The 12929-nt window shown below is 52.7% G+C and overlaps 1 protein-coding gene across 1 annotated transcript in view; it reads right to left on the bottom strand.

Annotated features, from left to right (window-relative positions):
• LOC150052927 (uncharacterized) overlaps positions 1–10719 on the bottom strand; it is an 83548-nt gene extending 72829 nt beyond the window's left edge. The window contains exons 1-2 of the mRNA XM_090349242.1: positions 10683–10719; positions 10002–10407 (exon numbers count right to left, since the gene is read on the bottom strand). Of these exons, the coding sequence (XP_090205368.1) occupies positions 10002–10407; positions 10683–10719 (443 nt within the window). The remainder of the gene's footprint in view (positions 1–10001; positions 10408–10682) is intronic.
• Positions 10720–12929: the final 2210 nt, after the last annotated feature.

The following is a 12929-nucleotide window of genomic DNA, read 5'->3' on the forward strand; positions in this document are numbered from 1 at the left end:
TGCCCAAGCTACATCAAGAGTGAGGGAGGGGCCCCTGGTACTTGAGACCAGGGAGATGAGGAGTGGAAGAGAAGGCCAAACAGAGAAACAAACACCACGGAAAGAGACTGATGGTTGGCGTGGCTGAGTGTGAGGCCAGAAGGGGCCGTTAGTCATGCACTGAAGGCTGAAGCGTTCACAGCCCTGGTCTCCAGTGAGAGCACAATGTGAGCAGTGAAGTAAAAAGGAGCCCGGCACCAGTGATCCTAACTACTCAGGAGACTGAGATCTTGAGGTCTTAAGTTCAAAACTCAGTGGAAAGGGAGGGGAGGGAGGGAGGAAGGAAGGGAGGGCGGAGGGAGGGAGGGAACAAGAAGCAGCAACTACTTCTGCCTCCAACAGAAAAACCTTTCTGCCTTCTTCTATCCCTTCCTATCAAACTTTGAAACCTCTGCAGCTCAGGCTCCACTCTGAGAAATGGGGGTAATAAAACCCCAGTCCAACTGGACCTCTGGGCATCATGGAGAACACTGCACAGACCCAGTGTGGTCACAGCAAAGCAGCTGAGCAGAGAGGGGAAGGGAGGAAGTCCCCCATGCCCCACACCAGGCCAGGAACTTGACACTGTTTTTGGGGGGCCAGTCCTGGGGCTTGAATTCAGGACCTAAGCACTGTCCTTGGGCTTTCTAAAGATGAGAGCCCTACCACTTGAGCCACAGCACCACTTCTGACTGTTTTTCTATGTATGTGGTACCAAGGAATCGAACCCAGGTTTCTGTGCATGCTAGGCAAGCACTCTACCACTAGACTGAACTCCTGGTCCTTGACCCTATCTTTGCTGCCTCTTCTTTTCTGAGGAGAGAATCTTGGAAAGGATGAAGAATGTGCCACACATCAGGCAGCTAGCTGGTGAGGGGCAGAGCTGGGGTTTGAACCCTATCTGTGCCAACCAAAGCTAGAACTTGCTGAGTGTGAATCCTGCTCTATGCTCATCAGCAGACATGCATGAACTCTCTGTCTCTGTCTCTGTCTCTGTCTCTGTCTCTGTCTCTGTCTCTGTCTCTCTCTCTCTCTCTCTCTCTCTCTCTCTCTCTCTCTCTCACACACACACACACACACACACACACACACACACACAAACAACTTCAGTTCACTACATCATTATCATTGTAATTATTTTTTCCAGATTCTGCCAATGAGCCCTTCTCTACCCCTGCCTCCCTCCCCTCAAACAGGTTTGAATAGATTTTTTTATGAGTGCTTGGGCTACTTAGAAACAAAAAATTGCCCGTTATTTAAATTCAATTACATAGCAACCACTGTTTAAAAAGAATATTTTTATTTGAGCTCATTGTGCAGCAAATCATCAGACACTTTCTTTCTTCAAACTACTTTGAGAAGGAAAAAATTATCAAATGAAAGGGAGGGAATGTTATGCATATCATCCCAGCTATTGAAAAACCAAGCCCACATGAAATGTCCTCTGTCCCCCTTATTTAAACAACATCCCCACTCCCAGCAAAACCCCTACCTGGGCTTGGAGAGTACTTCCCTCTGGGGATCTGAGCCTTGGGGGCTCTGGGCGAGGAGGGGGGAAGGCGCAAGGACTCTGGAGTTCAAAAGAGAACTCTAGACCCCAATCAACATCTCTCTCTTCTTTGATTCGAAGGAGGTGGAGAGAGCAGAAGCTTGGAGGACATGGGATCCTATCCCAGACTTTGATTCAGGACTCCAAAGTCAGTGATCCCTGTCACATCTGCTGAGAAATGGCAGGGGACAGTTATCTATCTGCAGGTTCCGTCCATGTTTTAGTCTAGTTCCCTAATTCTGGCAACAGCGTGTCCTCTGGTCCTACTGGGGTTCTCAGGATGCCATGGGTCTCTAGAAACAAACGAGGAAACAGGTAAAGCCCCTGTGCCCCAGCAGTGCCTGAGGACCTCCACCTGGCTATACCTTGCCCTTTTACAACACAAGCAGGGCTACCTCAGAGACCAGGGCAGCCTTGACTCCACCACTTGCTTTTCTAGCAAAGAAGCTTCTAGAGAGCCGGGCCCTGATGACTCATGCTTGTAATCTTAGCTACTTGGGAGGCTGAGATCTGAGGACTGCAGGCAAGTCTGTAAGACTTGTATTCTCCAATAAGCTGGGAGGAGGAGGAGGAGGAGGAGGAGGAGGAGGAGGAGGAGGAGGAGGAGGAGGAGGGAAGGAGAGGGGGGAAGGGAAGGGAGGGAAGAAAGGAAGGGGAGGGAGGGAAGAAAGGAAGGGGAGGGAGAGAAGAAAGGAAGGAAGGGAGGAAAGGAAGGGAGGGAGGGAAGGAAGGGAGGGAGGGAAGGGAGGGAGGGAGGGAGGGAAGGAAGGAAGGAAGGAAGGAAGGAAGGAAGGAAGGAAGGAAGGAAGGAAGGAAGGAAGGAAGGAAGGAAGGAAGGAAGGGCAAGCAGATGTGGAACTCTGGCTAACCTTAAGCAAAAAGCTGAGGGGCAATGCCCAGGCCCTGTGTTTAAGTTCCACCATTACCACCACCAACAACAAAACAAAACAAAACGAAACAAAACCCTCCTGGTTCCAGGTGCTGGTGGCTCACACTTTTAATCTCAGGAGGCTGAGATCTGGAGACCACAGTTTGAAGCCAGCCTGGGCAGGAAAGTCCATGAGACCCTTATTTCTAATAGACTACCCAAAAAAGCCAGAAGTAAAGCTACAGCTCAAGTGATTGAACACTAATCTTGAGCAAAAAAAAAAAAGCTCAAGGACTGTGCCCAGGCCCTGAGTTCAAGCCCCAGAATTGGAACCCAAAACAAACAAACGAAAACCAAAAACCCTTCCTGTCAACAAGTCATCTATGGATGCAGCAACAGGCCATCAGCAAAGCTTTGATCTCAGGGGTTGTGTAGACAAATTACTTGCCTCCCCACCAAGGCAGGTTTCCCAATCTGTTAGCTGGAACCCAGGAGAGGCTTATATCTGAGCCCTCCTGTGCCCCTAATGCATGGGATCTGGAGCTGCAGAGATACCCAGTCCCTACCCCTGGGGAAACAGAGCCAGGGTTTTTACAGGTTGAAGTGATCCATTAAGGGTAAATCCAGGCTAAATACCAAACAAGGCCAGTTCATCTGGACTCCAGAGAAAACAGAATCAGCCATCACCTCAGAAAAAAACTGAAAAAATACAAATGGTGCCTTTCGTTTCATCATTTCCAATGCCTGTGTCTAGTCCAACACACAGATTGTATGCTTATAAGTATCTGCTTCCTGTGCTCAGCCTGGACAGTCAGTGCCTTCCAAGCCTGGGGAGGGAGCAGGATGGGTGACAAAAACTGGCAAACATTCAGCTACCCACAAAGAGCATCTAGATGTACACATCTGAGTCTTCTTGCACTTAGAACCAGGCCACAGGGGGCTCATAGTCTGCAGCTTACTGAAAAGACTAAAGCATCTGAAAAAAAATAAAGTTGTAGAACTGATGCACTGGATAAATGACTTATCCCGTTTCTTGTTTAAACCGGTTTCTTTCGTTATAAAACAGAGCAAACGTAAGGAGGGCATCAATTGTTAATGCCTGTAATCCTAGCTACGCAGGAGGCTGAGATCTGAGGACTATGGTTCATTGCTAGACCAGGCAGAAAAAGTCTGTAACACTCTTAACTCCGATTAAACAACAGAAAAGGTCAGAAGTGGAGCTGTGACTCAAGCGGTAGAGCCAGAAGCCTTGAACAAAAAAAAAGCTCAGTGAGGACCTAGGGGAGAAGGGGAGAAAGAGGAGAGGAGAGAGTAGGCAGACAAGAGGAAGGGAAGAAGGAGACAGGCAGGAAAGAAAGAAAATGGGGCAAACATATGATCCATCTGGTTGTTTTTGTTTTGAGACAAAGTCTTGCTACTTAGCCCAGGCTGGCCTAAAACTTTCCATTTTCCTGCCTTCGCCTTTCAAGTGCATAAATTATAGGTATGCCCCTATTAGACCTGACTATCCATTTGTTATGGCTTGAATTGCACTCACCACCCCCCCCCAAAAAAAGATACAGTGAAGTACAGTCCTGGTAGCAGTAAAGATGGCCTCTCTGAGAATTGGTTCTCTACAGACCAACCAACATAGGATGACTTTGTGAGAGGGACAACCCCAATGAGGTGTCCTCAAAGAGGCCACAGGATAGCACTGTGAGTGCCAGGGGTAACTAACCTCTGCACCAGCCAGGACTTCTCAATGTGACCCCCTAACATCTGGCTGCTCATCGCAATCACACACCCTCCAAGCTTGTGTTCGGCCCACTCCGATATTCCTCGAGCAGCCCAGAGGGCATGTCGCTGGTCTGGCTGGTGATACACCTCTCCCTCCACCCTGGTGGGACAGCTTAAACTAAACGCCCAGTGAGCCACTGAGCCATGAGCACTGAGCCTGCCCTGATGAAGAAGCCTGAAATGTCAGGCAGCAGGTGGTCGCGGGCTGCTCTGCACACTTGGCCAGCCAGAGCAGGCTGCAATCTGTCCCAGCAGGAGAGGCAGCCACGTGGGGGGCAGGGTGGGTGGCAGGAAGCCTCTCTCTGCAGCAATCCTCCAGCCCAAAGTAGCACTGGTATTTGGTTCACCATCTTTCTCCCATTTCAAGTGGACGCTGTGGTACTTCTGCAAAGGAGCCTGCCTGAGGCCACCAGGGGATGGGAACCAGTGTCTGCATCCCTGTACCAGCTTCTGGCCTCTGCCAGCCCCTGGCTGTCACTCACCAGGACAGCTCTCCCTTCTTTAAGGCTTTCCATATTCAGGCAGATTCAGGGAGCTAGGCAAGGGCTAAGGAGAAGCGTTTGGGATTAGAACCTAGTGTAGTCATCTGGGTGTAGCCCCCTTCAAAAAGAGGCAGAAAGAAGTAGATGGCAAAGCAATTCTCATGGCTATGAATATCTGAAACTCCAGCTTTCCGACCACACACCCCTGACTGCTCCTAACTTCCGGAATATTCCCATATTCTCACCTTCCACCAGTCACATACCAGTAAAGCCCAACGGCCACCCTATGAGGGGACGGAGGAGACACAAGCAAAAGATGGTGCTGGAGGAGCCTGGAAGAAGTTTTCAGAAGCACCAGTTTCAGTAAGCCAAAGGGGATCATGGGATACTAGGCTGGAGGCCCTGGCTTAGCGCCTTTTCTGTGGGGCCCCTTGCCAGCCCATCCATTCAGACATGCTTCCATCTGCCTACACATCACCTCCACACACTCACTGTCTATAATCCACAAAGAGCGACACCCCCTAGAGCTGAGGAGCAAAGAGGCTGAGGTGTCTTAGAGCCTGGTGACACCACTGGACTCTCAGAAGCCATGACTGCATCACATTTACCGGGTAGGTAAACACAAGGCAGAGCTGACTCTCCCAGTGTTGTGGCTGGGCTGGACCCAGATAACAGATCCGGCTAATGTCCTAGAGCTGCCATGGTTCATGTCACCTCCAGGTGGAGGAAGGGAGTGTTGATGTGGTCCTGCCAGCATCCTTGTCCCCTCCCGCAGTAATATCCACACCACAAAGATGGCAGAGGTGCCAGCTACCTAGGTCCCTGAGCACCAGGGTAAGGACAAGGAATGTAAACGTTGAGTGAGAATGTTGCATCATGAAGGTTTGGAGTCATGAGCTATGGCAGTCAGTGCCACTCGGCTTCCTGTATCACTGAAGAAATGATTCTCATGTTCAAAGATAAGCAGGCTCAGACCACCCAGCAGTGAAAATGGCAGAAACAACCCCAGACCCGGGACAATAATCCTGCCCTTGCCACAACACCCTCTTGTCACTCTGCAGGAATAAGGATGGCTTCAGTTCACAGCCATGTTCCTAAACCTCTAGCTCTGCCCTGTTCCCAGGATGGCTGAATGAGAACTGGAGGGAAGAGGGGATGATGGAAGACACTTAGAGCTGGCAGGAGACCAGAAGCAGGGAAAGGGGGCCTGACCAAGTCTCTGGGAGCTTTCCTGAGATATGGGTGCTCAGAGAGCTGTGATGGAAGAAGAAACAAGACAGGACGGGGAACCAGGTCAATTCAGGATCCAACTTCAGTCCCACCCCTGAGCCTGATGCTCTGGTTTTCTTAGCCTACTCTCTGATCCATAAAGTGGAGGGATTATCTGAACACCCTGGCAGGTGTAGCTGTTCCAAAATGAGTCCCCAGAAGCATCATCAATGTGATGGCTCAGAGCCATAATCTTCCAGAGGGAGAAGAAAGAGGGTGTAGCCTAGCACATCTTGTCCCAGCCCACTGAGGCTTCCACAGCTGGCAGCCAAACCAGTCTTAAACTGTAGACCTGGCCCAGGCCATGCCCAAGGGCAGAACCCAGAGAGGAAGACCAGGCCAGCCAAGTCAAGTGCAGTGCGACAGAGCACCATGGATTTATCAGAAAGTATCTTCCTGGAGAAGGACCTTTGATTTGGGTGAATTTGGGAGCTGTTCATCTGCCGAAACTTATTATTCTGATATATGATCTTCACACTGCGGTTAGAAGACGAAGGGCAGAGAGGAAGGGATGAGCAGAGACTGGTTGATGGGATGTCATTCTGCTTGCCAGGGACCAGGATGTTCTTGGTGATATCAAACTGGAATTTCTGCCACAGGACTAGTGCCACTAGGGACAGGGAAGAAGAGGACCTTAAGAACAATTTCACCATCTTATATTTAAGAGCAGATAGGTATTTGTTTTCTCTCTCTCTCTCATCATACACACAAGCTACCTACCACGGCCCAGAACACTGGAGAGGATCAACGTTGACCCTTCCAACATGACTGCATTCTTTCACAACAGCACTAACAAAAGTAATTATGACAACGATCAATAACAGTGAATATTTACTGAGCACTTACTATGTGCTAGGCTGTGTTTTACAAGGTTTACCTCACTGACAGCTCACAACAGCTGATGGTTCCCTTCTAGAGACTAGTGGAGGTCACACAGCTATGTCTATAACCCTTAAAAGCTAGATTACAAGCCCCCTGACTTCTGTTTCTACAGCTTTTTCCATTCAGTGCTCTGGCCTGTTCCCATGTACATACCCATTCAATTACTAGTGAGCAAGTGCTGATGGTCAGACAAGCGCCCAAATTAAAGCTCTGCCTTGCCACCCACAAATGCAGGGCCTCATCTTTCTTTGAAAACAAGATTTTGGATCTGTCCCACTGCCATCAGCTAGAGCACCCATGTAGGTCCAAGGTGCCAGCCCCAGGAGACAGAAGGGCACCCTGTAGGAGGCAGGCTGGTATGTAATTCTATGGCCTCCAGGTGCAGACATGCCTGATGCGCTGGTATCATCTGCTCCCGGGGACCACAGGGCTGGTTTCCAACTGCTCTCCCTGGGCTTCGGACGAGCTGAGCAGGAACGAATGTTCTTGATTTCCCTTCTCAATAGCTCATAAAATAAACCAGAAGAGCAGCCATTTGGAAAGAGAAGGCAGTGGCCCACCAAAAATGGGCAGTCCAGCCACAGATATTGGTTTTTCCCATGGGCAAAAGGGACTGGAAAGGGGTGATCCATCTCCCCTACCTTGCCTCCTCCTAGAAGGCCCCACAATCTCTTTCCGCCATGTACCTCTAAACCTGCCTGGCGTGGATACCTCTAGCCCACATTTGCAAAAACTATTCAGCAACTTGGGAGCTATTTCCAGGCCGATAAGGAAGTTTCTAAAAAGCAGTGAGTTGGTTCTTCTTGGAGTCTAGCCATGATGTTGTACACACAAAGGCTAACTTCTGCTTCTAGAGAATGGCCTGGAACTACCACATTCCTGATGCCATTTCAGAAGTGGGAGCAGAGGAGACAAGAATGCAGATATTGGCAACCCTTAGTTAGAGGAAGGGGCAATGCCCTCCAGGTGGACACAGAGGGTAGGTAGGGAGTAAAGAGAAGGGCTAGGGCACAGAAACTGTGGTCTTCCGGTCCCAGAGCACACCCAAGCTCCAAGGAAGGGCCTTCCCCTCCCCTTCCCACCCCACCCCATCTCAGGCTTCTCTTTAGAGACACAAGTCACTGAATGCAAAACAAAAACAAAACACTCCTTTTTGTTTTCTGGTCTTCTGGAATGTCTTAAAGACAAATCCAGACAGTGGGGCTTCCCGCCCTTTCCTCTCCGCCTCTCTACTCTCTCTTCTCCTATTCAAAATAGAAACCACCCTGATCTTTCTGAGGGCAAGTCAGTCCTGAGCATCTTGTCTCATGGCGCCCAGCAAAATCATCTAGGGGGTGGGGGGGGAAGCGCGTGGCTCATGCCTATAATCCTAGCTACTCAGAAGGCCAAGATCTGAGGATTTTGGTTCAAAGCCAGCCCAGGCAAGAAAGTCTGTGAGGCTCTCATCTCCAATTAACCACCAGAAAACCAGAAGTGGAGCTTTGGCTCAAAATGGTAAAGTGCTAGCCTTGAGCAGAAAGAGTTCAAGGACAACACTCAGGCCAATTTTTCAAGCCCTATGACTGGAAAAAAAAAATCTGTGCATGCAAGTCAAGACCCCATTTGCCTTTCAGGAGCTGGCTCATCTCGACCACCTTTGCAGGAACTGAGGGCATGGGGTGGGGGCTGTCCTAAGAGCACTGTTGCCAGCAGAGCACAGATAGAAACTTCTAAGCCATGGCTGCAGGGACTGGGGTCTGTTCATTTGTACCCTCCTTCTTGGGGTTTGGTGGGAGAGAATTAGGGATAAAGATAGGGTCATTTCTCACAGGTCCCTACAATATTAAAAACTCATGACAAAAAGAACGCTTTCCACCAGCAGCATGTCTCTCCCCAGGCCACAACCCCCTGGACCCAGGTTTGTGGGGCTCTGTCAGGGCCCCCAGCACCGGAGCTTGTGCCCTCCAGTTTACTTGTACCCAGAGACAGGATGGACAAGAGTCGGTCGATTTACCCATCCCCAGACACCCCTCCCTCCAAATCTGTCCAGGGCCCAGCCACAAAGGCCTACTTTTACCAAAGGGTTTCATCAACTTCCAGAACACCCCCGCCCCCCAAAGTGAAGGTTCTAACCAACAGTCTCCATTTATGTAAGTTTCTCCTCCTTTCTGGCGAGAGAGCAAACAGCAGGGGTGGGGTGGGGCCCAGAGATGGTGGGATGGGAGGTGTGGTTTCAAGGCACCGGGTGCTGGCCAGGGCTGTGCCCAGAGAAAAGGGGTACATTCCATGACACCCTGTAAGAGAACAGTAGAGACCCTCCCCCCCCACATTTACCCTGATAAAAGCAGTCTCATGAAGCCCTCTCCCAGGCTGCGGAGGGAGGCTGTGGGGTGCCCTTCGGAAGAGGACCCCCATGCCTCGCGGAGGAGCTGCGGTCCATGGGTCACGGTGTGGGGTGGCTGTCTGGGAAGAGCCAGCCAGCGGGCCATGGCCGCGCGCCTCCTGGCGGCAGGACCGAGCCCAGCACCCTGGACACCGACTCCACCACACCCCCTGGATCGCGCCGGGCAGAGCCTCGGAGCCGCCCAGCACCCCACGGAGGCCTCGCTCCTCCGGTCTGGGTCTGCTCACCGGAGCGCTGGAGGAGAGCGGTGTGCGCCCCTCTCGCTCTGACGCCGGGGACCCCGAAAGGGGCGGCATGCACTCAGCGACCCTGATGGGCCCCGGCGATCGAGCCTCGGCGCCCGACCCCGGGTCAGGGTGGAGGGGTCCCTGCGGTTCTCTCACAGGGTGTCGTGGGGCGCACCCCGTTCCTCTGGGCACAGCCCTGGCCCCTTAACCCCGATCCTGGAAAACCACACCTCTCATGCCACCATCAGCGGAGCTCCCCGCTGCCCAGCCGCGATCGCTGGGCGCCCGAGGGGCTGCACCTGTGTTGGGCGAATCCCGTAGCCCGGGCGCCCCGGGCGCGCTCGGCGAAGGCAGGGCGCGCGCGTCCCCCTCCACGTCCCCCTCCTCACCACCCCCGGGCTGGTTAGAACAGAACTTGGAGCCTCGACGTCTCCGACCCGGACCCCATTCCACTCGATTCCCCGCGTGCCACACGCCCTCTCCAGGGAGCAGCGCGGGTCTCCCCGCCGGGCGAGGGACGCGCGGGAAGACGCGGGACGAGCCCTACCTTCCGGCGGCGGCGGAGCCCGCGCCAACTCCGCAGGCGGCCGCGGGGGAAACTTTCCCCGGGCGCAACACGCCTACAACTTGCGGGGCGCGGCCGTCCTCCCGACGGCGGCGGGGTGCGGACACGCGCGGCGCTCGCCCTCCCGCTCGCTCGGCCGGGACTCCGGCGGCCTCGCGCGGCTCGGCGGCGGATCGCTCGGCGCGGCGTCCGCCCGCAGCCTGGAGCCCCCGAGACGCCGGCAGCAGCTGCAGCCGCTCGCTCGCCGCCCGCCCGTCGCCGCCGCCAGCCCCACCTCCCCGCTCCCCCCCGTCCCGCCCTCCCCGCTCCCTCCGCCCCGAGCCTCCGCCCCTCGGCCTCCAGCCGCCGCCGCCGCGCCTCGGCCTTGGCGGACGCCGGCTAGGCGCCCCTCCACGGCGGGCGGGTCCGTCTCAGGGTCCCCACCCTGGGTCTGCGCCCGGGCCTCGCCCGCGGTCCCAGCTGCGGGCCGCTCCCGGGTCTCGCTCGGGGTCCTCGCCGGGGTCCCAGCTTCGGGGGAGCCCTGGGCCTCATTCGGGGTTCCTCCCCGCGCTCCGAGCCCCTTCGTGGGAATTCAGTAGATCCTCCGGCCCGGAGGAGGACAGCGAGACCCGGGCAGGGCATTGATTACGGAGGGGAAGGGGAGGTCTGGCTCCATGTCCCCACCCGGGCCCCACTGCAGGGCAGGCACGGGGGCGTCCATGGAGACTTTCCCCACAAGGCTGGGGAAGAACCCATGAGAGCTCAGACCGCCCCCACGGCTGGGGCTCCAACCAGGCTGGGGGGAGCGGGGCAGACCAATGTGGGAACCGCAGGACCCAGGTTTGGCTTCTCCACTCCGGCTCCCTGCCCCACAGGGAGCCCGGAGCTAGTGGGGTCTGAGCCATGGCTTCCACCTGGGAACCAAACCCAGAGGAGAGGGCTCAGCTTGGGCGCATCTTTGGCAACTCTTTTTTTTTTGGGGGGGGGGTGCCAGCACTCAGGCGCCCACTCTGAAGGGTCCCTGTGGGCACTGGATCTTCACACAATCTCTGCCAGAAGGGTGGTCAGCTGATTCTTACTAAGGAATAAGTGGTTGGTAGGAGGTGAGGGGAGTCCCGTGTCCCTGAGTCAGGTCAGAGTTTTGAGGCGCATTCTGGGACATGGCTATCCCTTCTAAAATCTTGGGGGTGGGGGTGGACCGGGGGCCGGGGTAGCTAGTCTTGTTAGGTATTTCCCCCAGGCCACCGACAGTGACTGGTGACTGGATAAGGAAGTCCTGGGCTCCACTTTTTCACAAGATGCCTGAACCCTGCTTATCCCCAGGGGAGAAATTTCTAATTGTGCAATCTCTGTAAAAAAATGTGGGCAGGGGCAATTCCTACAACTGCCAAAGAAAGATAAAGGGGAGAACGGTCCTGAGAAACCCCAAGACCTTTCACTCACCAACGCTTTTGGAAGAGCCTGGCTGTGAGAATGTTTTGGAGCTGAGATGCCAGTCAAAGTGTGTGTGTGTGTGTGTGTGTGTGTGTGTGTGTGTGTGTGTGTGTGTGTGTGTGTGTGTGCAGCTTGAACTCATGGCCTCAAATTCTCACTTTTTTTCCCCCTACCCATTGAGCTGCTTGTTCACTTCGTTTTTGTTTTGTTTTTCCTGGTTAACTGGAGATAAGAGTCTTGTGAATGTGTCTGCCCAGGCTGGCTTTGAACCACCATCCTTGTATCTCAGCCTTCTGTGCCACATACATTTTAAAAGAATGAAAAGGAAGCCTGGAGCAATTGAGAGGGGAGGGGAGAGAGGAGGGAAAGGAGCTGCAGCTGCAGGAAGCCAGCACAGGAGCAGGGAAGGGAGAACAGGGGGCTATCCAACAGAGCCCCTGTCCAGCTGAGGTCCCTGGACATTTCAGGCCCCAGCAGAGACGATAAGCCAGCTTCAAGGCCTCAGTCAGCATGACCTACCCTGTCCCCAGTGCCGGATATGCGCTTAATAGCTTTCTTTAAATCAACTCTTAGTTTAGGTTTCTTTTACTTAAAGGAGCTCGCTTTAAAAAAAAAAAAAAAAGATATGTTATATCATTACCATAAATGGGAAACCAGGACCACATTACTTACTATAAATAGAAGGTTACCATAAAATAAAGACAAGGAAAAATAAAACAGTGTTATTAAATCCTACCAGTGTATCTCTAACCACAATAAAAAGAAAATGCAACCCATACCATTTGCTATTTGAAGAAGGGCCCAAGTAAGCCCCAGGCCACACTTTTCTGGAAAAAGGAAGATTAGCACAGGTTAAAAAGGCATTAAAAGGGCCGGGAGTTTGGCTTAGTGTTTAGAGTGCTTGCCTAGCATGCATGAAGACCCGGGTTCGATTCCTCGGTACCACATACATAGAAAAAAAGCCAGAAGTGGTGCTGAGGCTCAAGTGGTAGAGCTCTAGTCTTGAGAAAGTCCAAGGACAGTGCTCACGCCCTGAGCTCAAGCCCAGGACTGGCAAAAAAAAAAAAAAAAAAAAAAAAAAAAAGGCATTAAAAAAATCAACCTGTGATATTCCACAATCTGAAAACACAAGTCTAGGTAAAATGAGAGAAAAAAAGAGTACTCCCCCTACGCCCCCAAAAAAGGAACCCAAGGAATTGAGTCCTGGACAGGGTCTTGCCAGTCTGTATTGCAAAGAAATCAGTCTTCTCTAACGCTGGTGAAGTCTCTCCATTCTCTGGCTAAAGTGTTGCCAGCTACAAAATAGGGGCTTGGACAAATGGCGATAGAATTACTTTGATGAGTCTGGGAGCAGTAACTTGTACCTGTAATCTCAGCTGGAAAAGAGCAAGATCTCAGTAGTAGAAGATCTCAGTGGAAGGATCTCAGAGGCCTTCCAAACAAGAGTTCAAGACTTATGTAAAAAATAATGAAAGTAAAAAGGATTGAGGATGTGTC

Source organism: Megascapheus bottae, chromosome 16 (genome assembly GCF_031878675.1).
Source record: "Megascapheus bottae isolate mThoBot1 chromosome 16, mThoBot2.hap1, whole genome shotgun sequence".
Classification (NCBI taxonomy): Eukaryota; Metazoa; Chordata; class Mammalia; order Rodentia; family Geomyidae; genus Megascapheus; species Megascapheus bottae.